Source organism: Cryptococcus neoformans, chromosome 1, assembly GCF_000149385.1.
Source record: "Cryptococcus neoformans var. neoformans B-3501A chromosome 1, whole genome shotgun sequence".
Classification (NCBI taxonomy): Eukaryota; Fungi; Basidiomycota; class Tremellomycetes; order Tremellales; family Cryptococcaceae; genus Cryptococcus; species Cryptococcus deneoformans.
In genome coordinates this window covers 1,519,039-1,543,532 of record NC_009177.1, presented here as the reverse complement: position 1 = coordinate 1,543,532, position 24,494 = coordinate 1,519,039, and the positions used below count along the sequence as shown (strand labels likewise).

The window sequence follows — 24,494 nt, the reverse complement described above, 5'->3', positions numbered from 1 at the left end:
TTGATGCCAGGCACCAGCTTGGCACAACGTTATCTATCACCGCGTGGAGTTGGATTAGATCTTTACTTTTATTTAAGCGAACGCATCGCTAATTTTTTGATCGGTTATTCCATTACCGACGGCCCATTAGAGCTTCTCAGTTGTAGACTTTTTTTGATCCTTGCGTTGCTCACCGCTTTTCCAGGGTCGTCGAAGCATGATGTGAGGTTTGATCATCGACGAAAGAAGAAGCCTGCTGGAAGAAGAAGATCCAGCAGTGTATTTTTATATTCATTTCAAATTGACTATTTAGAACAACATCACTATCGAACTAAACAAACTAATCAATATTCCAGTCACATGGTGCATTCATCTTTTCTTTTAGTTGAATGGGGGAAGGAGCGCGAGGCTGTAAAGGTGAGGCATCATATACGGCATGTAGTATATTTATATAAAGTTTATGCTCACCCTCTTCTTGCCGTTCTCATATATTTATGGATCCCTTTTTTCCGAGCAGCCAGCAGATTAATAATGAATGGCCCATATCAATCTAATTTGGTAAATCTCATATCCATCTTGAATCAAATATCACTGATCGATGGCAAAAGATACATAATTCTCAAACTGTACAGTTGCCATCTGACATAGAAGATTAAAAGAGAGCTACCCCTCCGAAAAATGCAAAGCCACTGATGACAAGCAGGCCCACCCCACCGATCCCCCGACTATTGGTCTGAACTTCTACAATCCTCTTCCTTCCGGCAGAGATCAGAGTTGACGCATTCGTAATGGTCACAATCTGGGATATACGACAAAGCGTCAACATCTCTCGTTGAGTTTCCTTGTTCCTCGTCGCCTTGGCTTAACGAGGCAGGAATAATAGGGAAAAGGAATGAGATTGTTGGACTCACCGGTATCCCTGAAGTATCATTACCAGAGTAAGCCCAACCCGTCGCCCCAGAAGAAGCAGTGTCATATGCGCAGCTGATATTGACACTCTTGATGGTGTTCCAGAAATACCCGTTGGACAGGTAGTCACTGTTTGTCCAATCGATGTAGCCCCCCGCCCAGTCGATAGTGCCCTGGGCATTGTCGTCCGTGCCGGCGGGCCAAATGGAGATTTGAACACGAGATGGAGTGGAGGGGAATTTACTGCATGAATGTCAGATCTACAAGTATTTGTTCTATACTGCTTTGTTATGAGGTGAGTGAGACGCTTGGCTTACTATTGTGTCCCGTCTTCAGAAATGGTATCTATCTTCCTGACTGTACGGACCAGTAACCCATCAATACTCCAACTGATGTAACTCTCTTGCCAGTCAATCTGTCATTGAGTCAGTCGAACGCTACGTTACCCCATCAATACCTACAGTGTAGGTGTGAAAGTTGGCAGCTGTATCGGAAGACACCGAGCTGGAAGCACCCTCCGTCGCCGAGTCTATTAATCAGCTAATTATTTCGGCATTTGCTGCTCACAGTTTGCGACACCCAAGAACCAATAGTTTGTTTGCACCATATCGGTATTAGACCCAGGCCATTCCCAATCTATTTCATCCTTGACATCAGACATTGTGATTGCTGCTGTCACCACACCGGCCCATTTTGACGTCTGCAAAGTAAAGTCGATAGTTCCGTAGTGGATGTAACGGGTACTAGATATCTTGGAGCCAGTGTTGTTTTGGGTTAGGATAAGACGAGCTCCATCATTATCCGATGAAGCGACCAGGGATCCCGTGTTAACTGACAGGTTTTAGCACAGCCTTAAGCAGACATTTTCGTTCGTACTCACCGACCCAATCGTACGCTGTGGCATTACCGTCGTATAGAGATGCATTCAGTTGAACTCTGCTAAGGTCAGTAAATTCTGTCTTGAAGGAGGTACAGATAGGATTTGGCCGGCATGAAGTGACTTCGTGGGAGTCTGTTTCCTGTGAGCTACATCATCACTCATAGATATGCTATTTTGACTTACATAGCGGCTCGCAACCTCCCAAACAGTAGCTGCCTGTTCCACAGTACCCGTACTCTGAACAGCAAGGTGCTGCAGATGGGCATAGGTTGGTGGTGTTGCAAGTTTGGGCTGCAGCTTTTGGCAAGAGGGCGATGATGAGTGTGGTGCTGAATGCGAACAAAGGGATGTTGAGGCGTATCATCGTGTTGGTGACTGAGAAGAGCGCTGCGAATTAGAAAGATTATCTATTGGATTTGTAAAAGCATGGAACACAGATGAAAAGAGGCAGTGGGGTGTCAGCAACGGCGAAAGGATGTCTCGGTGCGGGTTTGGGAAAGGCCAATGCGGGTTTGAGAGAGGCCAGTGCGCCGTGTGGGGTGTGGGGAATGGGAATGGGAGCGGTGTGAGATGCGCCGAACCACGGATGACATGAAGGATCATGACACGTGGCCTGCAGCTGGGAAGGATATGCATAGGAACTCGCTGATGCAAGCCTATATGCTCTCGATCCCACATATGGGCGGGCAAATACACCTTGGTCGCATCCATCTCCTTGATTCTTCTGTTGACGACCTTACGTAATTAGCCCAAATCAGGTAGAACAACCCGGAAGCTAATTTATAGATGAGGGCGTGCATGATGGGCAACATACCGCAGTGCGTCATGACGATGTGACTTTCGAGTATCGCTGTAAATAGACATCAACAGTCAGTCTTGATGGCGATGTACATATCAAACACCTATAAAACTGGCGGTCCTCATGAGTTACACAGAACGCCACCAGATACAGCCTCATTCTTCGTACATCCTCCATTCCCACCGCTCGCCCCATCCCTTTTTCACCCCTACAAACCTTTCATTCACTGACTCCCAAACGGGAGCAAAAGCCGGAAGCTGGTCATCGAGAAGAGCACGAAAAGGCAGATATGCCCCAAAACAGGCCAACATCCACTATGTGAGGCATGAGAAGCCTGAAGAAGAAAAAGGTCAAGTCGAAGACGACAAGAGCAAAGAGAAGAAGGTAACCGTGGAGCAAATGGAACAGATGGCTGTTGCAAGGATACGGAGAACAGAGGATATCAGGCTTCGTCCTCACTTCAAGGCGGACGTGAGTTTTTGGGTTGCGGTGTCGTTTACGCTAGGATCCGCCGTATGGGTCATAAATGGTATGTATCTACGACTTGTCGGTAGCGAAAAGCTAACGCCACACAGCATTCCTCGTGTGGCTTCCATTACTTAGACCAAGATTAGATACAGACACAATTTCACGTACTGCATCAGCCACGGCGTTTATCGGAGGGACGATATTTGAGCTAGGCTCGTATCTGATGGTCATAGAAGCTTTAGATCGGTGAGTCTGATGCGTCCTGCTGATGGAAAGTGAGGCTGAAGGGTTGTTAGAGGACGAGAAATCAACTTTGGTACAGCTATTGGACAGTTATTATCTCACCGAAGACATACTCCTCATTATGCAACTGTGGATTCTTCAACCCTAATGAAACCATCTAATGAGCTCACATATGCCAGCCCCAACCTTCGAAAGTCTCAGCAGGAAATAAAAGACGGAATAACGAGAGGCGCAAAGAAGTTTATATGGTGGGGAAGACCTATGTGGCATGATATGGGATACATGGCTGTGAGTCTATTCGATTAAGACTCTTAAAGCTGACAGTACATCTTAGGCAATCATCCAGCTTTTTGCAGCAACTGTGTTCTGGGTGTCAACCTTGTAAATGGACAAACTGCATTGTATACATGAGACTGACCAGCAATAGGACCGGTTTGCCAGGTGTAATTCCAGGGTATGCCTCAGGGGGAGGATCTACCGCTATCGTTGATGTCTTTTTTTGGACCCCTCAAGGTGTGCTACATCTCTTGGTTGGTCGACAAAAGCTAAATCAAACAGTTGTCGGCGGCTCAGGCTTCATTGTATCCTCCCTCATCCTCATGATTGAAGTTCAAAAACATTGGTGGTTACCAAACATCACAGATATCGGTTGGTGGGGTATGTCTTCCCAATGTTTTCCCCCTTGCTAACCCGCTAACTTTTACTTGAAGTTGCTTTCTGGAACCTGATTGGAGCCATCGGTTTTACCCTATGCGGTGCACTTGGCTACTCTTCCGCTTCCGGAGTGGAGTATGAATCTGATCTTGCGACGTTTTGGGGAAGTTGGGCGTTTTTAATTGGCAGTGTAATTCAAGTTGGGGAAGCCGTATGGAGAGAGCCCACTGACAGGGGAGACGGCGGAGGAAACAGCGGTGGAGGGAGTAATGGTGGAGATTGCAATGGTGGAGGGGAGCGAGAAGCGGAGAATGCTGCGCTGTGTCGGTAAGAATTTTGAGAAAACTTAGGATGTATATCGTAATTGTAAGAAATACTCGGAAATTTACCCAAGTGATGAGAGAGAAAGTTTCAAAAGGATAGGTCTCCCTTTAGAGAAGGGAAGAGGGGAGGGCTTGGGAAGGATACAAAGCAGAGAGACGCGCGCCCAGTCATTCTCTGGATGAGTTTGCACATTTAAAATACAGCTACTGAAGATTTTTGTCAGGTAAACTGTCATCCTTGGAAGAGGAGGCAGCTATTTAAGTACTTAGAGATAAGATTGTAAGGGTTTTCAAAAGAGAAACTGAGGCAGTAAGCTGCATGAGACATGATGAGCCGAGGTCAGATAAAGTGTTGTTCAATCATGTTTTTGTGGTTGAAGGCCCGACGTCCTCAATGCCGACGTGACCGTTGTTGGTGTACGGTGGGGTCAGCAGGACGCACGATGCATGAAGCAGCATCGCTTGCTTATGGGCTGGAAATGTGCACTCTGTATGGCAGTCCAGAATCTGTAGTAGTACATCATGATGTGTTGTTGTCTGATGAGATTAGATAAATTATGGTGCTGCTGTTGCCGCTCCATTGCCCATGCCGTCATAATAGACCATAGGAGGGCGTCGCAACCCTGTATCTGAACAACCGGAAAGAAAAGCTTTTTGCGCTTTTACAGGCCACTGATCCCGCTCAGGATACATAGTCAGGGACTCACACTGATGATGAAAGGGAATTAAAAGGCGGATGAAGGGATGTCGCACTCCTTGTGCCTATTCCCATATTTCTCCATTTCCAAACCCAAAAAACATCCGCATCGTAAGACGTTTTCCCCACCAAACACATTCAAAATTCCATCATCCTTCTCATCACCATTATCACCTCCAACCGTTGGGCCACCCTTACACAGACTGTGCCATTGGGAACGACAGACATCCCGGCACGTCTTTTGTGCTCACTACGCCGGTTGCTCTTTATAACCACGACGCAGCAGTGCGATAGATACTTTTTAACACGAAACTCTATTTCTTCTTCTTTTCTTCCTCTAACGCTCGACCAATATTGAGCAGGGGCAAGGGACCCAGCAGTCTCCTAAAGCACTGCAAGACACCAAGTAACTCTTCTATTTGTCGCTGGCAGTCAATCCTGATTTCGAACAAGTGGTGAGGTCTCGTCCCTCACAGTCGATGCCCCTGCATAGCTCCGAAGTGCAGCAAGCATCGGGTGGGAAATTATCATACATCATTGGTATCTCCGCCTGAGCCATCCCGCTACTTTTGCCTTCTTTTTTGACATAACTTATCGCAGTAAGTAAACAACCAGTACTGGCTCAACCGTGGGATAAACAACATTACGGCATTCTCAAAGCGCGGCCCCGCTAACCCTGGACCTCAGCAAAATGACATCCCTAATTCCTTCTCCAACATCTTTTCTCAACGCAACAGCAGCCCTCATCGCTCCCAGTCCTATCACCAAGTCTCGATCACCACTTACACCTACAGAAGGCGCTCCGCTGTCTGGTGACGCTGCATTAATACCTAATAAGTATCTCAGCGAGAAACGCGACGAAGACACAGGGTATCCACCGTCCCCTTTGAAAACCGCGAGTCAAGCCCAAACAACCTCTTTGAATCCCCATCCATCCCGGTCTGTGCCCTCAGAAATCCCCTCGCTCGTACGAAGTCCCCCTTCAACATTGCTGGATGCCCCAGCACGAGCAGCGATGAGTCTGCCCAACTGCCAAACTGCTGCCGCCCAGGCCCGAGCAGTGAGAGGCGGAGAGGTCAAGACGCCAGAATATGAAGTGGACGAGGATGTATATTCGAGAGCAGAAGATGTGCCTCTTTTGGCACCAATCCCATTACGGCCAAGCCTGTCGCGTGCTTCCTCTGCCGCGTCTACCGCTTCAAACAGAGGTATCTTGAGGCGAATATTTATAGACCGGTCGACAACTCCCTCACAACACCTCACCCGGCCGACCTTCCCGCCTCCATCATTATCAACGTATTCGCCTATGTCTCCCGCTCCTCTTTCACTCTGGGCAAAACTCAATTTGCTGTTCATCCAAACTACGTCAATTATATTATCGACCTACTTTCTTGTTCTTGTCGTGCTGTGGGCGGTTGCTGCGGAAGTGGCAAAATGTTTACCAAAATGGATTTGGCCAGAGAGACCAAGGAAGTTTCCATGGGATGATGAGGAATATTGGAAAAAGGAGGGAAAGACGGTCAGTAAAGATCCCGCGTTTTATGCAAAGCAAGTGGGGATGGACATTGAGCATCAGACTGTGGAGACGGAAGATGGCTATTATTTAAAGTGAGTTTACCTTTTGGGACCTGCGCTAACCGATAGGATGCACCGTGTTATCGATCCCGACGCCCAAACACACTCTGACGGTCGAGGCGGTTTCCCCGTCCTTATCCTTCACGGCCTATTTCAATCCTCGGGGTCATTTGTCACATCTGAAGACCGATCTCTTGCGTTCTGGTTAGCCAGAGAGGGGAAGTATCAGGTCTATCTTGGAAATACAAGAGGAGTGTTCGATATGGGCCACCGAACCTTCAGCCGGAACGACCCGAGATTCTGGGGTAAGTCTAAACAGTTTGTGATTAAAGCTGACCTGTACAAGACTGGACGATTAGAGAACTTGCAATGTACGACCTCCCTGCGCTCGTTGAACACGTCTGTCGAGAAACGGGGTACGACAAGATTGCATTCATCGGCCATTCTCAAGGCAACGGTCTCGCGTTCATCTCTCTCTCCCTGGGAATGTGCCCCTCCCTCGGCTCAAAGCTTTCTGTATTCATCGCGCTCGCCCCCGCCGTGTATGCGGGGACTCTCACTACCGGGTTCCCATTCACAACGCTAAACAAGATGGATTGGCCGACGTGGAAAAGGTTTTTCGGTGTACTCGATTTCATACCGCTAATGAGGTGGGCATACGACTATGCTCCGCCGAGTATGTTTGCGTCGCTGGGTTACATTATGTTTGCGTTTTTGTTCAGCTGGACGGATACCAACTGGTGCGTGGGGAAATGACTATGTAATCCCACTAGCCTGAAGGAACTAATCAAACTTGTATATATAGGCTTCATCGGCGCAAAACGAAAATGTTCCGCTTTACACCTACCCCCGTCTCCTCGGCCTCCATCTTCTGGTGGTGCGGCAAAGGCGGTTTTGCCGACCGTAAATGCACTTTGGATGACTCCCTCCCACGATGGTTCGACAAGCGTTTCCCTGCACTGTCAATATACCATGGTGGAAGGGATTTTTTGGTTTTTGCCGATCCTTTGTTGGAGAGGTTGAAGGAGAAGGAGAAGGATGTGAAGGTGATCAAGGTGACAAAGCTGGAGGATAGTGAGCACTGTGATTTCTATTGGGCGGCCGAGGCGGTTGAGTGGGCGTACTTGTCGTTTTTGGGTGAGTCCCGGTTTCTCTAACTGCTCTTGATCTTTTCTCTTTACTTCTGCCACACCATTTTTGTCGTCGCAGACTACGAAAAACTGATTACCAATGTCCAATCTAGATGATATCGAGAGCACAAGACCACGATATCCGGATGAACCCGAAGCTCCCAAGGGTGGGACAGAGACTAACATGTCTTAAGCACGGTTAGCCATTCACATGAGCGCGGGAAGCAGATTATGGATTGCAAGTAACATTGATGGCCTTAGAAGGTCATAAGCGATCAGAGAAACCATGAGCGATTAGAGAAAGAGGGTCCTACGAGAAAAGATATACACGAGTGTGAAATGAGCGAAAACAGTTGTTCCTGCATGTCTTTCTAGTGTTGTTTTTACATGATCTAAAGAAAAAGAGTGATAGATATGAGATGTATAATGGCTGATAAGCATGATTTTATCGTATGACAGCCGCAAATTACGCAGTAAAACCGTTACTGATCTTGACGGCGTGAGAAGGCGATGATTGAAAGATACTGGCGGGTCACATGCCATGATAATGTAGAGAGAGGGAAGAGGATGAAAATGGGGACTGGGTTGTCAAATCCGAAAGGCGAACCCCATGACGAATTTACTGTCCCCCAGCGCGTTGCTTGTTGGTGAACCCTTCCAATCCCTTTGCGACGTCTTCCTTCAACTGTGAGACCGGACCGCAAATCAGTCATTGCATTTTCCTCACATCAAACATTACAATTTCTCCTTCTCGGCAGCGCCGGCCTTCATCGACGCTTTCTGAGAGGATAAAAAAAGGTGCGACGTACCTTGTCAGAAACAGCTCCGTTATCCGCAAAATAAGTCAAAATGAGCTGCTTGCCGATCCAGGGGTCGTTGAGTTTACCGAGGATTGTACCCTACCCGAGAGATGGCACATCAGTATTACTGATCAAATGCTAATGATGTGAAAGAAAGAGCATGGGCTTTTGCGAAAAAAAAGGGAACTGGAAGAACAGGGAAGGACGACCTACTTCGAATTCAACTACGATGCCCCCTTCAGGAGGACGAAGGAGTGTGACGGATTTACCCTTGTGAACTGTTTGAGCAGGGAAGAACGTCTTAAGGGTCTGGATGGCTTCGGTGATTCTCTGTCAAAATATATAATCAGCTTTGAGGTATCAAGAACCGCATAGGCGCAGAAGTCGCGAGAGTGCATAAAAGGGTCTGCCATACAACTTCATCCGCTTCTGAGAGAGCGCCCTTGGCTCGTTCAAGTTTCTGTCGACCGATCAAGGCTCGGGTGAAGGCGTCCCGAAGATGCTATTGGGCGGCTATGTGTCAGCGGAATTTCCAGAATAGAGGAGAGAGACGTACGCCGAAATCGGTGTTCCTGTTAGGGACTATTACGATGTCAGTCGCCCTGCATGTTTGCTTAGAGATGCAAAGGGATGAAGAGAATGACATACCGATCCGAACGGCACATGCGATACGCTGGTCGAGCAAGTTGGCCATAAGGGCTTCGCCGGAAAGTTGCGGGGCGGCAGTCTCGCCGGCGGGAGAAGGGGAAGGGGCAGTGAGGAGATGCTGGGCGGTGAACGTCTGGATCGGGGATGAAGGTCAACGTATGGCGACAGAGAGAGGGGAGCAGGGATACATGGACTCACGGCCCATCCGGGAATATGGTGGAGACACCTGGTCGCGCCGTCTTGCAAGTAGAAGCCGGCGCTGTAGACCTTGATTTTCAGGAACGAGACTTTGCGTACGCCGAGTCCGACGAGGGTAAGGGTCGGAGAGGGAGTGGCGAGGGGAAGCGAGAGGGGGAACTCGATTGAGGTCTCGGGATCAACCCGGAAGACAGGCTGGGGGTGCGAGTGGGCGTGCACGAGAAGCGGGTTCTCCCACCGCCCAAGCCTGACTGATTCGGCCCCCGCGTACAGGAGGGTGCCCCCCACTGCCGCAGCGAGGCAGGGGGCGGCGTGGACCGGACGGAGAGAGCGGAGAATTGCAAACAGGCGTGCAGTTCGAGGCGGCATCGTGGGGGAGGGGAAGCGCACTGTAGCACACAGCGTCGTCGAGAACTGAAGACATGAACAACCACAACAACAGAAAAAAACATCCACCCGCCGGATATCGCCGCCAGGAACAGCCACACCACGCACGCCAATCTCAGCTGGCGCGACAACCAACCACCCTTATCTGATACTGCACAAGCATCAACATCTCCACCAAAAAACACAAGGCATGTCACTCCAAGGCCAGCTCACCACCATCCCCTGCGGGCCCTTCTTCTATCCAGTTTTCACTTCCGGTGACCTCACAGCCACCCGCGCTGTCGTCTTCATCGGCGGTCTCACAAACGGCCTCGGCGCAGTGCCCTTCACTTATCCCTTGAGCGATGCCCTAGGAAAAGCCGGGTGGAAACTGTAAGCAGGTCAGGAGAAATGGAAGAAGGCTAATGGTCCAAGGATTCAATTCCACTGGAGCTCAGCATACGGTGGCTACGGCACAGGTAGCTTGGACCGGGATCGAGAAGAAATGCAGGCCTTGGTCAAGTACTTGAAGACGACCGGCGGTAACTACTTGCTGTTTCTTTGCACCCCATCTGCACTCTCTGACATGGTACAGGCTTATCCAAAGTTATTATCATGGGTCACTCGACAGGCTCCCAAAACGTCATACACTACCTCTCCTCTTCCATCAATAACGACCCGGCCTACCACGTCGACGGCGGGATCATGCAAGCGCCCGTCTCTGACAGAGAAGTCTGTGCCAAAGATAAGCCATACTGCGACTACCTTTCCTTGGCAGAGGAGATGGTCAAAAAGGGAAGGGGGCATGAAATCATGCCGGACGAGTTTTGCAAGAAGGCAGGATTTGGAGGGGTCGAGATGAAGATGACGGCATATAGGCTCTGGAGTCTGATGGGCGTTGGGTCAGTCATCCTCTACCAACTCTTCTTTATACATCAAATTTGCAAAGCTAAACTGTATGTAGTGGCGACGATGACTATTTCTCCGCCGACATCCCTCTCGAGCCCACCCAGCCATATGTCCACTCCCTCTCTACCTCCTTTGGTGCACTCACTGCCCCAGCATTAGCTCTCTTCTCCGAAAAAGACGCCGAATGGATCGTTGCACGCCCAGAAGACCTTCTTCCGAAGTGGGCAGATGCCGCTAATGGAAAACTGGAATGGCGCATTATTAAAGGGGCATCGCACGATGTAAACGAAAAGGAGGCTCAGGCGGTGCTTTGTGAAGATGTGTTGAGTTGGTTGAGAAAGTTTGAGTAGAGTGCCGTTTATTGGGTACTCACTTAAAAAGGTTTATTATTGCATGATTTTGTAGGTATATTATGCAGAGCTGAAAGCAGATAGGGCCATTGACCTGGCGACGACCTGACGACAGAATATTGGCAACCAACAAAATGAACATCACCAGACCCTTGCTTTTGGCCTTTCGTGGTGGTAGACAGTCACGTATCCACGAGTGCATGATATCTAGTGGACAAACAATGGGCAAATCCCCCCTTCAAGGCAAAAGTATTCTAGATGACTTTGTTATCATCTATTGAATTCGTCGTCAAGCACGACTACGGAGGAAAATTATGGATCGTCCCAAAGTTGAAGACTGATTATTGAAAAAGCTTGCCTGTTTTTTATGTTTCCTGTAGAACGGAATTGCACTGACCGACCCATATTGACGCGCATGAAATTAAGCATGTATGAAAGGAGCATGAAAACCTTTTCAACTCCCCTTGTACCCCCAGTTGGATGAGTTCACGAAGGGGACAATTACAAGTGCCAAAAGGAACTGATTTTCAGAATCTTCCCAAAGTGGGTAATAATCCAGCCAAGGATGGGCTTCCTTTGTGGTCTCCTTCCAAACTGACTGCTGATAACAGAGGCCGGAAGCTAGTATATGAATCACCCTTGAGCGATCTTTTGAGCAGGCTATGTCTTCAACTCAAGAATTAATTTCCTTTCATCATACCCTATCAAAAGCTACCTGGCGGACGAGGGACACCCTGGCCATATAACACACCTTGTCAAGATGATCAATACGTTCTTTATCACTCTTCTATTCTCTCATGGTACGTTCCCCTTATCTTTTCTATTTGAATGACGTTTTTCAAACGCTATCCGATCAGTGGGATGACTTATGACTATAAGCAGCTTTGACATGGACGCAAGCAATACCTACACTGTCACATCCGCCGACCGTCTGGAAGCGTGATGGTGCGCCTCTTTTTGGAGCGAGCGGGATGCCGAGCAGGGATGATATTGGACAACGTGAGCCTCCTCCGTTATACGCTCCATCGTCAGTATTCATAACTCGTCTTACTCACAGCCTTATAACAGATGAAGGAGATTGTGGCTGGCTCTCATCTATGGCAGCAATCACCACGATTTCACCTTTTTTCGTCAAATCTAAATTCGCTTACTCTAGCTCATCCGATCAGAGCGTCACCGACGTCAGAGTCACCATCTTCACCGATGACGCTTCCCTTACTGCCCAAGTCGTCCCTGTGACATACCATTCCCAACTGATAAACAACGATAACGAAGATACCTCTACTGCATGGTGGCCGGGTGCATACGATTCTGCTGCCGTGTATTCTGGTACACTTCCGTCGACGAATGGTTCGCTTAATCCTGTAGGAGTAACCAATGCGTTGCAGATTTTGACGGGAAAAGAGGCGGCGTGGAAGTTCAAGGGAGATCTGGGGGATGAAGCTTGGGAAGTGCTGAACAAGGGGACGAAAACGCCGGTGGTACTCCAGACCTTACCTACCGGCGCGGTAGAACTTGTAGGGGGCCATGCTTATGCAGTTCTGAATACATCAATCGCAGTGAATGGTACCAAGATGTAAGTGCATCTACCTCATAGATCGTAAATATACGTTATATTGACGTTCGGCCGTTTAGGGTGGCATTGTTCAATCCCTGGGGAGATGATGTAGTCTACACATACGATACCGCGATGAACGACTGTTACCTCCTCGCTTGGCTGAAAAATAACGATACTCTCAAATCGACAGAGTCTTCTTCTTCTTCCTTCTCCCCTCCATCATCCCCCCTCGTTGGTTCTGGCACGTTCTGCTCCGAAACTGACAACGGCGTTTCAACATCGACGTCGGCAGAATCTCGAAGCCAATCAGTCCGGACCCTAAACTACAAAGATACTTCCTCTTCGATTTCTTCAAGCTTTGACCCGACACCTACCTCAGCACCTGAAGGGGTTGAAGAGAATATAGTGTGGGTAACAGAGATGGTGGTGATAACCAAATTTGTGTATGATTGACCGAAAAACTTCGGGCTGGTCCTAGTGTTACGTACTAGGTATCGTGCAAAGGATGGTTCAACTTGCCTGGATTAGATGTGACACTGCAAGGTACGGAATGTGATACCTATCTACTTAACTTCAGCTAGTGTCGGTACAACATGGGATATGGACAAATCTATAGCAGCAGATCGTCAGTCGTCAACATCGCGGAGGGGGGGAACAGGGAGGAGACTCAGGATTCCCGACGGAAAAAATATGCATGCTGAGAATCCTTTTATCTTTTACATCATGTAACCGAACCGTCCGTTCATAATACTCAATTTACGACAATGTTGGTGGCCTCATATCGTTTTTCGCTGCCATTTTTAGTCGTCGTACAAACCGTCAACTAATCAGCAGTCCGTCCAGTCATGACAAGATAATATTTCGCCGATTTTTCCCACAACTGACCACCACCATTTTTAGCGGCGGGCGGTTTAATAATAATTGTTTTTCGGCGATTTTTTCGTCAATTATCACTGATAACGGCAACATATTCTTATCGTTTCCGAGATACGACTCCGTCCATCGTTATCAATGAAAACAATGGGAGAAGGATACTGACAAGTTGTCGAGCGAACAAGGAGAATGGTCCCCAAGCGTTATCCTGGCACAAGTTCAAAACCGAATCGAGCCGACGAAGAGTGTTCATAGTGGGTGTTCCTATCACCTAAGATACGCCTTCGAACTGGACGTACATCTTAGGTACATGCATGCTTCCTACGCGATGATAATAAACCCATAAATGCCCAAATAACTAGATGTGATGCCGTCGCCAGCATGTCATTCTCCATCCTCTATTCTTCCAACTACAGACTTCACCTTGGTCAACACCTCATCCCATTCCTTCTCCCTATCCGATAGCCAGGTGATGGCACCTCCAGCCCCGATACTTAATCCTATTCATGGTCGAGTTCAGTCAGTCCCGTTACATAAGTTTGCCAATATGAGACTAGATTAACATACGATTATCCTCGACTACGATCGTACGAATGACAACACTGAGATCTGTGACTCCATCGACAGAAAAGTAACCCAAAGCACCTGATAACAAGACGTTTATGTCAGTATACACAATTGCCTGAGAACGTGTTAGAATTGATAGCTTACCGGAGTATACGCCCCTTCGCTGATGGTTCTCAAACTCATCCAAAAGCTGTACTGACCTCAACTTCGGTGCACCCGTCATGGAACCTATCAATAGCATTGAACCTGATCAGCAATCTGTCAAGCTAGTTTTTATCTAGATACATACCAGGCGGGAAACATCTTTTGACAGCTTCCACACTCCCAACATTATCTGCCAACGTGCCTTGCACTGTTGTCACTAGGTTATGCACCCCATAGGATTCAAGAGCGATAAGTTTTGGAACGGTGACTGTTGACGGGATACAACATGAGAGTAAATCGGATCGGATAAGATCAACAATCTGAACAACAAAATCACTTTATATTAGTATTTTCCTTTTGTAAAGCTGAGGACAAGAGGGGATTTGACTGACCATGAGGTTTTCTGCCCGTTCTTTGACATCTTCAACCAATTCTCTCCCTCTTCGCTCATCCTCCCTTCTCCCTTCCTGTTTGCATTCCACCGAGCCTGGGTTTTCTCCCCCACACCCGATGCCAGGTCGACATATACATTGGTCTTCCTTGACTCTCGCTCTCGTTCCCTTGATGGGCATCATCTCCACTTGTCTGGAGGAGTTGATTTTCAAGAACCGTTCAGGAGAACTTGAGAGGATGGTGATACCCTGTGTTCCTGAGCTGCCATGTAATGAAGAGGTTGAGAGGGCGGGGAAGCTCATATAGGTAGAGTAATAGGCGGGGTTGAATTTCCGAAGGTGCAAGTACAGAGCGAAAGGATCGAAAGATGAAGGGGTGGAGGAAAAGGAAGTGGTGAGGGTAAGCTCGTAACTCTCCCCTTGGCGAATGGCCTCGCGACATGAGTCAATTTGTTTTTGATAGGCGTCGCTTGAGCTGGAGGGATGGAACCTGGGTAAGGGGGAGGATGTGAACGATTCACCCCTAGCGTCGAGGACGTTTGACACAGATTGAACGTAGTTTTCCCATTCATCCTGGGTGGCTCCGAGGATGATGCCTTCCTTTTGCAACCAGCGCAACATGTCACAACCTTCGATCCCACTGAGTTGATCTGCATCTTGTCTGACCACACCCCTCGCTACCCATTCTCCCTTGGGGGTTCTTTCTAAGAATCGATCCGTCCATCCCCAACAGGCATCTACCTTTTCCTCGCCCTCTCCCCTTTTCCGTCTTCGATAACCCGTAAGGCTCTCCTCCTTCATCTCATACGCAAACCAGCCTACCCAACCTCCTCTCCAGCCGCTTATTCGTGGTTCTATGGCAGAATGGAGATTACGGGTTATGGCGTCTTGCCCGGCGGAGAACCACTCCCAAAAGGTGATATCTTCAGAGAGAGGGAGAATGCTAGGAGTGGATCCCGCTCGGTGAAGTGTGACAGTACGAGTGGTGAGAGAGTATGTGAGAAGGAAAGACGGGGAAGCGAGTGAAGAAGTAGTTGGGCGAGTAGGCTGCAAAAAGTCAATGAAAATCCATTGCTTGGAGGGGTTATGAAGACCTACTGTCTGCCCGTCAAGCCATATCTCTGCTACAGCTTTCTCCATTTTTCTTGGCGGCTCCCTCACGAGACGCTGGAATACATCCTCCGTGGTTAAACCTCTGCCCAATCCATCAAACGCCTTGCTCACTTTCTCGAGCTTTGATGAAGAGACTAACGTAGTGAGTGATGGGTCATGGGATGCGGTTTTTGATCCAACCTTGACAACACGATATGCGCAGGAAGAGACGATCGAGGGAAGAAGGTTAGGGTAGGACTTAGGTTGATTATTGATTTTGTGGACCTCGTCCAAAAAAGAAACGAGTAGCGATGAGCCACAGGTAGAAGAGATTGACTGTAAGTGTTATAAGTGATGGTATCACTTCGACGACCGAAAGCTTACCTCTGGATGGTATTGTACACCCCATATGGGGTATAGTCGATGCCTCAGTCCTTGGATACTAGCTGGTCGATCAGGTGAAGGAATGGACCATGCTGTCACCTCAAGATCCTGAGGAAGAGCTAGAGATATCGAGATATCAGCAAGGTATATCGATTAGAAGAGGAGTGATCTGACATACTCATCGGGTCTACTGTTAAACTATTGTAAACGACCACATCAAACTGGGTTTCACCACCAGCTTTCCACAAAGGAGAGGCGAAGAGCCCAATGGGAGGTTGTACCGGAGCGACAGGAATGACATGCCCGTGGGTAATTTTGGGAGTGTTAATGATCTTTACAGGGCGTTAGTAAGGTCACATATATGGGGACAACCTGGTAGATACCTTCCCACCAAAGGCTACGCCGATCGCTTGATGACCGAGGCAGACTCCGAGGATTGGGAGCGGATGTAGACGCAGCAGCTGGAGAGCAAAACCTATGTCCTGCGGGATGGTTAGGGATAAGGGCGGAGGACGGAGAGGTCGCTCACTGCTGGGTTATCAGGGCGGCCTGGCCCGGGGGAGAGAATGACACAATCGATGTTGGGGAGGACAAGGCGCTGAAACTCGTCCCTACACGGCATTAGAAGCGGTCAGAGGCTGGAGAAGGGGGCGGGGCCTCACCACGTGTACTCGTCCGCTTTCACCACCACGAGTTTTTCCAGCACGTCGGCGTCCGCGTAGGTGCGGGTGAGCAGGGTGACCAGGTTGTTGGTGTCTGCGGAAGTGAGCCGGCGCCACATGCTCCACCATGTACTACTCACATGAATCATAGTAGTCTAGCACGAGCGTCCGGGGCAGCGGTGGAGGCTCCATCGTCACGCTCTGCGCCAAGAATCTCGACGAAAAACAATTCGGAAAAACGGAAGATACTAAATAACTTCTAAAACATCTTCTCCATCCAGCTCAACCACCGGAAGTCGCCGCACCTCAAGTCCCCACATCATCACTTTCTAATCCTCTCCGGCCCCATCTCCCCATCACCATGCTATTTCCACAAACCAATAAGGTCCACAGATACTAAGATCTTGGCCAGTATCGGACCATTACCCCTCCTGACACTTTCATTTTGGAGTGCCTAATGAGCAACCCGGAACCCAGTGTCACTGGGAGACAAGAAGAACAAGACAAAATGGCTGTAACATTCGCCCTCAAAGCAACACTGCGCAAAACCATGCTTCGGACGCTCAAAGGCATGAGTGATTCCGAGATTGATAAGCAGTGTGAGTGATGTACATTATAATTAATAGAAGCTTACATTAGTTCAGCCAGAGACGTCTTCCGTACACTGCTTGATCAGAACTTTTTCAAGAAAGCAAACTCTGTTGGGTGTTATCTCAGCATGGCACAAGGTGAATTACGGACGGACTTGATTGTAGATCATCTTCTCAAACGAGGTAATACTGCTCATCCAGCTTTATATGTCCTAAAAATCAAATCTTACTTCGATTGCCTAGGAACTTCACTGTACACCCCATACATCCCTGCGCCCCCTTCTCGAACCCACAACCCTTCTGCCCCGTCGCTCTCCAGCCCATCAGCAGAACAAGATATGCGTATGCTCAGACTGTATTCCACTCAAGATCTAGAAAATTGTCCTCTAGATAGATGGGGGATCGTTGACCCTGGGGTAGAGAGGAGAGATATGGACAAATCTTTCCGGGAGGATGGTACGTATGCGTTCCGCCTCGCCCGATCAAAATAAAAGCTCATGGAGTTCCAAGCTATGAGCCCGAAAGCCCCCCCAATGGACTTGATCCTCATTCCGGGTGTCGCATTCGATGAAGAATGTAATAGAGTGCGTTTCTACCACTCAACATAAGACGAAACATGAGTCTGACGAAGGTCGCAGCTTGGCCGAGGTAAAGCCTATTACGACCGCTTTCTTCAATCATACACCTCCACGCGTCCTCGTCCTTTACTCAGTACGTTCTGCAAGTGCAATCTGGTCATGTGATTCAAGAAAAAAATGGCTAATCTGCCCACAGTGGCTATTGCACTCGAGCCGCAGATATTACCTCATGGAGAAAGAGTTCCCACCTGGGACTGGGATTTTCAGCTCGACGGGATTATCTCACCATCCGGCATCGTATGGAGAAAAAAATCGGAATAATCAAATTGACCAAATGAATTGTCAAGGATCAGGGCTATTATACCATAATGCTTGCCTCATTGGCTCATGTATCAAACAACGTCGACTGCAGACGATTATGTTTCGGAATTGATCTCGGCACATTATTGCTTGAAGCCGCTGAAGATAATGCCGAAAGTATAAGCCCGTGACGTCCTTCCAAGACCTCCAACCATCTTCCATATAATTCTTCCAACTCATCCGTCCATTCCCCTACAAGCTTTCTGAGCTGTAACAGCAGCACACCACAGCGAAGAGCCTAGCTGATCCGTTAGCATCGACCCTCCGTCAATCTACCCGCTCAGTTTACTATGTCTTCCAAGATTCAAAAGCTGTATCAACTTTTCATTCCATCCAAAATCAACAATTGGCCACACGTGCCAATCAGTGAACAAAAATAACAAGAGTCAAATCTCTCGGATGTGCTTTAAACGCAGGGAGACGTTCTAAAGGATAACGCATACGCCGACGAGATGAGTGGCCATTACTGGGTCCGAGGCCTAAGAGGGGGACATATCGAGAAAAGTGATATCGGTAACGAGATCCCTTTTTTCTAGCCATCTGGAGAGCTGTTAACTGAACCATATTATAGTCCATTAACTGATTCAAAGGAAGTCGGCTTCCATAATCTAATTATTTATTGGCCATGGCTTCATTTTGGTCCAGTCCGTGGACGGAAATTCATGCTCCTTACCACTCAGCGGGGAGCGCAGCACAACCTCTTATTATTTCCCCATTAATGGTCCTCATTGCCGCAAGCGCGCAGTACCTACATCATAACCGACTCAAACACCGATCGCTCCACGAGAGGTACGCAAGGCGTTTACGATACCCCTCAATATCATATAGAGTAGGCAGAAAAGATACAACAAAAGGAGGAAGAGACAGGGCGGCAAGAGAGTTTTGAGAGAGATTTGAGCAATTTGGGAAGAGTTATGGTATCCTTCTTCCTTTGAGGGTGATCTGCGGGTACGCGTAATTGGACTTTAACAGCATGGGGAAGACAAACCCTTGGAGGACGATTGTGAAAAATTGTGGATAACAGATCTCCGCTTATTAGTTACTGTCGACGTCCGTGCTGTAGATACTCCTGTATGAAGCTGCCGTTAATGGGAACTCACAGGCGTAAATCAGCATCATTGATGATCGGCCATCGTCGTACCTTTTTGTCTATGCCAATGTTGTGGAGACATATACATGAAGGAGCCGCATCTTCTTCCACACACATACATACATCTTCTAAGGAAGTTCTAACGGTGCAAACCACCACGGCTCCTATTTTGCGAATGAAGGGCTACGAGGTATGCTGTTCTCTTCGCAATTCATGCCTGAGGGGGGACGTTCTCCTCTTCGGTCTGAAAGATTGTGCATGAATAAATAGCGGCAGAATTATGAATAGCGTGGTGCGTACATAGTAGCAATGGAGTGTTTATTAGTTACGTTTTCAACGCTCAAATTTAAATATTCAGAGCGACAGTCAGTCGTTGTACTAAAATGGTTTCCCTTTCATAGTAGCTTCCACTTTTTAGAGTCCAGGTGGATGAGGGCAAGGCAGGGAGATCACTACTTGGGAGGAGGATGATTGGCCATAATACTAGACCCTTGACACTACAGTCTAATAACACCTAATAATCAATTAATATACTCGGTTAGACAGGAAAATGCGAGGATTCGCACACCTTCACAGCTACACAGCTTATACATCAGCAGATATGAGTCGATCAACATGAGCCTGTGGTGAGCCAGAGGATAATCAGCGGGGTCGGGAGCATGAAAAACAGAGTAGTGCTAATTCAGTTGAAAGACCTTCCCTCAACAATTGCTACAGAACAAGGGAGTTCATAATATTATTCGTCGTTGATCAACTCTGCCATGATTAGACCATGGCACGGCATTTTGGCACTAAAAATAATCTGGCCAAACTCGTATCAGCAGCTGAGCTCGAGTCACACCTCCTCAGCTGATAACTGCTTAATTACTATGATAATAACGAAGACGGGGGCAATATTGGGTCTTCGAGGAACCAGTCCTTGATGTCCTGAGCATGATATCATAAAAGTTCGCCGCAAACCGCATCAGATATGGTTATTAGTAGACCTGGAGCCAAAACTTCCGTCAGCAGGGTAAGGGTAAAGCGGTGACGGAAGGGAAGCAGGTGCAGCAGGAAAACTTACCATCCAACTGACGTGGGCAATAAAATTGGCCGAATATCAGCAGTTTTATCCGCAGTATCCACCAAGGCACCACCAACACCAGGTGCCGGCCAACTGAACAGCCATGACCCTTCCATTGTTAAAATCGAGGAACCATCAACTTTCCTCCTCCCCCTAGTGAATGACAAAAAGGAACACGTCTACGTACGTACTTCCGTTAGAATTGCACCGCAAAAAGAGGGGATTATATCAGATGAATTCTCCGGGAAGCGGACGAGAACTACCTGCTGCAAGTAGTCAACTTGCATACGTACTACCAACACAACACTCATTATACAAAAAATGACGATGGAAATACTTTTATTTAGAAAGCTACCACGCGGGCCCGGACTCATCCAACGCTGACCCGACCGAATTAAAGAGCAAATAATGATCATCAGCTGACCTCCAATGCCGCTTCATGATCTGGCAGGGTCATCAAAATACTCCTTATGGTTAATTTGAGATTCGTCTAGCAGTATTTGGGGGGTGACGACGAGGGCTAGACGCGAGAGGTTCATATATCAAAAGGAAGAAAGGGACAGGAGCTGATGCGTATCCGGTGCTGAGTTCCCTTTTCCAGCAGCCCGCAACTCACCAACTCGCAAATGTGGAAGGATCCATATTAAGCAAGGCTGAAGCGTGTATAGCCTAGTCGTTCGTCACTCGTCACTCTGCTCTTCCACCATCATGTATGTCTACGAATCCCTAGAAGATCTCTTCTGGAGTTGAGAGGCGGGCATCGCCTTCATATGTTAGCTGCTTTTACATCTGATTCTGTTGACTTCGGGGGTACTCTTTCTTTTGACATGAACAGCTTCCATTTTTAGGCTTCGTAGTCATGACACTCCCGCCGGCACAACGGAAAGTTTCTTCTATTAATTGATTCTTTGAGTCTAAAAGTTACGTATGTCCTTCTGTCACCGGTTACGACAAGAACAAGAGGCTGTGTCGAGACATGCCGGAAGAGAGAAGACGATATCATGTGAGGGTATATCCACCACTTCACAGCCCCATTTTTGGGACGATGCAAACAACGTATAAAAGACAGCCTCCAGAATAAGATAGAGAACCCCGTCCATCAAGCTTTTTGAATTCTCTTCTTATCTTCCACTGCTTGTTTAACTGTCACCAACCAGCCCATCCAGCACCCCAAATATGTTGTTCTTCGCTACCTTTCTTCCCTTGCTCGCTCTCGTGTCTGCTACCCCTCTCACCAAACGCTACTCTGGTGCCAAGATCCAGTCCTCCAGAGACAGCAAATGCCTATCCCCTAACAGCAACGACTACAGCAACGGCGTTCAAGTCGTCACTGTAAGCTGTGATCAAGCCCAAACTTGGGATATCAACCCTGGGTCCGGCAGTGTTATCCTTCACGGCACTAACTTCGCTTTGGATGCTGGTACTGGCAGTGACAACAACGAAGGTGTCAAGGTTCGTCTCTCCGTTCCTCTTTAGCCTTAGGCTTAGCTAACATCTTGTGTCTGCAGATCTGGACTTCTTACCCTGGCCTTTTCCAGCAGACGTAAGTACCCAGCGTTCAAATGTTGCGCACTTGCTTATTAGGCCCTTCAGTTGGTTTTTGACTGGTGACCAGCGCATTGCCATCACCGGCGGCAACCAATGTCTCGATGAGGGCGACAACGGGCCCCAGACGTGAGTGTTCCTTTTTTTTGCTCCAACTATCATGTATGGTAACTGACAACCATCTTAAGCTACCAATGCACTCCTTATAACACCAACCAAGGTTCGTCATCTTCCCTATGTATTGTTCCAATTCAAAACTAACCCCATTTTAGTTTGGAATATTATCGACGGTAGCGGCCCCGCTCCTTCTTCCACATCCTCCGGCCCTACCCCTTCTAGAACTTGCACTGCTTGGAGTAACTAAGTCTGGAAACTCTGAAGATCACAATTTGTATGCCTCGTAACAGCAGCCCAACAGTTATAATCAACACGTATTCGATAATATTTAGGAATGATGAGGATGGACAGTCATTCACTGGTGAAACGTAGTAGTGTAATGAATATAGCACTTTTATTATCTGAAATCGAGATGTAGGTATGCACAGTACTAATTCAAGGATTCTGATGAATATCTCCAAAACGCACCCATGAAGTAATTCTCACGAGTAATCGAGATGTGGTACTCAACAACAGATGCTTTTGGTTTCTGCCCGTTGAAAATAAGAGTTTATCAGGGAAATTTGCCGACAGCAATCCTCAAGATTATCATTTCTTGCTTTATTCTTTACTGCCATTGCGCAAGTAGGGGAAGGCCCTTCTTTCTGAAATCGAAAGGTTCATGAAGCTATGATTCAACCGGCCCTGCTGAAACTGTAAGGAACAGAACGGCTTCGTCGATAAGATTTCGGCATTTCGGGAGACGGTTCCTGATAGCCGGTATGATATCATGCGATACAGAAAAGCCGGGCGCCTGGGGTATTTTTTATTTATTTACCCCCTTTATTTATGATCTGCGATCAATTGTTTGAGGGAATGAACGAAGAGCATGGATCAAGATGGACACTAGTCGTATCGTATGAGGACCTTAACCCATCATCTACCGTAATAGGACATGCAGCAAACATGAGTACTCTAGTGTAAAAACGGGTGGAACGGCTTGTGAGATAGACAGGGAGGATCGGTGATGATGCGCGGCTATTTACGTACTGACTTCTCGGGCCTTCGGCTTCAGCAAAATATGAAATTGGTGCTCTTTGGCACGTCTCCCCATGACGTCTAAGTCTGGTCTCGTTTGACTATCCTTTTGAGCTATTTCTTCCCCTGTCCTCATAACTTGCTTGGTTGATATGTCCTATGTCTGAGGCCTGTATATGGGCATCATTCACCCGAAAAGCCTACGGTCCGGATAAGCTTATGGTTTGCCGAGGACCCGACGGGTTGCAGCAGTGTACCTATTTGATCCATGTCTATTAGCTTTAGTGTTCAGCCTTGTTGACCTGCCCCCCCATCCCTCCCCTGCAGTCGCACGGACATTGTTGTTCATTAAGTCTCTCCCTACTTTCTGCGTAGTCCCTAACGTTATCGATGATGCACAAATGACATAAACCATAATAGCTCCTGCTGCTGACGTTGAAGTCTCCTCACTACTCGAGTACTATACCCAACTCTATACTTTCCTATATTTTCAAAAAAGGCATACTACCTCCGCCCGCTCCCCCTCTCCTACCTGCTTTTAATCCCTTTGCCGTGATCCTGGGCATTAAATCATCATCTGCCTTTCGTTTCCCCAAAGGGCGACTTATTCCGCCGTCCTCATAATGATATGAGTGGGACACGCAGGGTGGTCTAGCGAAAAAAAGAGGAAGCAGATATACTACAGCCGAATGGTAAGAAGAAACGGCAAACCCTCTGCCGGGGATAATCAGACGTGACAGTGGATGGGCAAACCATAATAGATCCCCTTCAACTAAAAATGCTTTGCGCGCTTTGACAGCCGCTTATGATTTGTTCCTTATCTGTCTCCCGACTGCTCCGCGATATATTACAAAAGCATGTGCTGGATACGCCTTTGCTATAAAATAGGCCTTGCATACCATGCCAGTCACGGTGTTATTGTCCGCCCATTGAAATCATCGTAGCAAGGCAATTTTCTTTTCTTCCTTTTCCACAAAGCCCGTTGGAAAAGAATGGCGAACCGATGACACACATAGATGCGGTAAAGCGGTGATCGGTGATTCCTGGTGACAAACTTAACAAGTCATTGATCATCGGGCCCCTTATGAAACCCGAAAAAAATTATAGATGACAACATCATACCACGAGTTCCTCATCACCTTCCCTTTTTTCTCCATACCCCCCCCCCCCCCCCCCCATAGCTTTGTTCACAATTTAACCCATATCTAACCCATATCTTCTTCGGCCAGTATCCCGTTTCCGGTCGGCTTCGGGGGCGGTGTCGTTGGCATCTACCTCTTCAGTGCTAATCCATCGTTCCTGTGTCACTAGCCCCCGGTAAAAGTCAGCAGATATCAAACAAAGGACCTCTTGTGGGTGCAGTACTAACGTTACCGGTCATTTTCATAAGATCAGAAGTCGATGAGGCGATGAAGGAGAATTGGTATAATAAGGAGTCACGGATAGAACCAGAAAGACCATCTTATTACTGTCCAAGAACCAGTCCTGCAGCAACAGTAACTTCTTCCAACTACCACGGACAGTAGCAACGAGC

General features: G+C 47.9%; 9 protein-coding genes across 9 annotated transcripts; 6 read left to right on the top strand and 3 right to left on the bottom strand.

Annotated features, from left to right (window-relative positions):
• Positions 1–631: 631 nt before the first annotated feature.
• On the bottom strand, positions 632–2,132 carry CNBA5600 (hypothetical protein; the record flags this gene model as incomplete). Its single annotated transcript, XM_772770.1, has 7 exons — positions 632–778; positions 891–1,131; positions 1,206–1,303; positions 1,350–1,417; positions 1,456–1,719; positions 1,769–1,900; positions 1,952–2,132. The coding sequence occupies 7 exons, from the start codon at positions 2,130–2,132 to the stop codon at positions 632–634; spliced, it is 1,131 nt and encodes a 376-aa protein (XP_777863.1).
• A 558-nt stretch (positions 2,133–2,690) lies between these two features.
• CNBA5590 (hypothetical protein) lies at positions 2,691–4,263 on the top strand (the record flags this gene model as incomplete). Its single annotated transcript, XM_772769.1, has 7 exons — positions 2,691–3,096; positions 3,143–3,281; positions 3,332–3,566; positions 3,613–3,659; positions 3,706–3,791; positions 3,837–3,935; positions 3,989–4,263. The coding sequence occupies 7 exons, from the start codon at positions 2,691–2,693 to the stop codon at positions 4,261–4,263; spliced, it is 1,287 nt and encodes a 428-aa protein (XP_777862.1).
• Positions 4,264–5,643: 1,380 nt separating this feature from the next.
• On the top strand, positions 5,644–7,850 carry CNBA5580 (hypothetical protein; the record flags this gene model as incomplete). Its single annotated transcript, XM_772768.1, has 5 exons — positions 5,644–6,560; positions 6,597–6,832; positions 6,874–7,267; positions 7,333–7,664; positions 7,771–7,850. The coding sequence occupies 5 exons, from the start codon at positions 5,644–5,646 to the stop codon at positions 7,848–7,850; spliced, it is 1,959 nt and encodes a 652-aa protein (XP_777861.1).
• A 426-nt stretch (positions 7,851–8,276) lies between these two features.
• On the bottom strand, positions 8,277–9,672 carry CNBA5570 (hypothetical protein; the record flags this gene model as incomplete). Its single annotated transcript, XM_772767.1, has 7 exons — positions 8,277–8,342; positions 8,467–8,556; positions 8,671–8,787; positions 8,873–8,959; positions 9,014–9,039; positions 9,106–9,238; positions 9,304–9,672. 7 exons carry the CDS (start codon positions 9,670–9,672, stop codon positions 8,277–8,279), a joined length of 888 nt encoding a protein of 295 aa, XP_777860.1.
• Positions 9,673–9,880: 208 nt separating this feature from the next.
• On the top strand, positions 9,881–10,928 carry CNBA5560 (hypothetical protein; the record flags this gene model as incomplete). Its single annotated transcript, XM_772766.1, has 4 exons — positions 9,881–10,062; positions 10,105–10,211; positions 10,265–10,571; positions 10,634–10,928. 4 exons carry the CDS (start codon positions 9,881–9,883, stop codon positions 10,926–10,928), a joined length of 891 nt encoding a protein of 296 aa, XP_777859.1.
• Positions 10,929–11,688: 760 nt separating this feature from the next.
• On the top strand, positions 11,689–12,939 carry CNBA5550 (hypothetical protein; the record flags this gene model as incomplete). The annotated part of the gene is made up of 4 exons (XM_772765.1): positions 11,689–11,728; positions 11,808–11,927; positions 11,997–12,504; positions 12,564–12,939. The coding sequence occupies 4 exons, from the start codon at positions 11,689–11,691 to the stop codon at positions 12,937–12,939; spliced, it is 1,044 nt and encodes a 347-aa protein (XP_777858.1).
• Positions 12,940–13,743: 804 nt separating this feature from the next.
• On the bottom strand, positions 13,744–16,792 carry CNBA5540 (hypothetical protein; the record flags this gene model as incomplete). The annotated part of the gene is made up of 12 exons (XM_772764.1): positions 13,744–13,859; positions 13,927–14,004; positions 14,071–14,154; positions 14,216–14,390; positions 14,463–15,509; positions 15,561–15,890; positions 15,939–16,057; positions 16,117–16,270; positions 16,322–16,420; positions 16,468–16,549; positions 16,601–16,694; positions 16,741–16,792. 12 exons carry the CDS (start codon positions 16,790–16,792, stop codon positions 13,744–13,746), a joined length of 2,430 nt encoding a protein of 809 aa, XP_777857.1.
• A 316-nt stretch (positions 16,793–17,108) lies between these two features.
• On the top strand, positions 17,109–18,089 carry CNBA5530 (hypothetical protein; the record flags this gene model as incomplete). Its single annotated transcript, XM_772763.1, has 6 exons — positions 17,109–17,199; positions 17,245–17,373; positions 17,434–17,646; positions 17,701–17,774; positions 17,829–17,901; positions 17,965–18,089. The coding sequence occupies 6 exons, from the start codon at positions 17,109–17,111 to the stop codon at positions 18,087–18,089; spliced, it is 705 nt and encodes a 234-aa protein (XP_777856.1).
• A 3,368-nt stretch (positions 18,090–21,457) lies between these two features.
• On the top strand, positions 21,458–22,190 carry CNBA5520 (hypothetical protein; the record flags this gene model as incomplete). Its single annotated transcript, XM_772762.1, has 5 exons — positions 21,458–21,733; positions 21,790–21,824; positions 21,875–21,955; positions 22,015–22,046; positions 22,099–22,190. The coding sequence occupies 5 exons, from the start codon at positions 21,458–21,460 to the stop codon at positions 22,188–22,190; spliced, it is 516 nt and encodes a 171-aa protein (XP_777855.1).
• Positions 22,191–24,494: the final 2,304 nt, after the last annotated feature.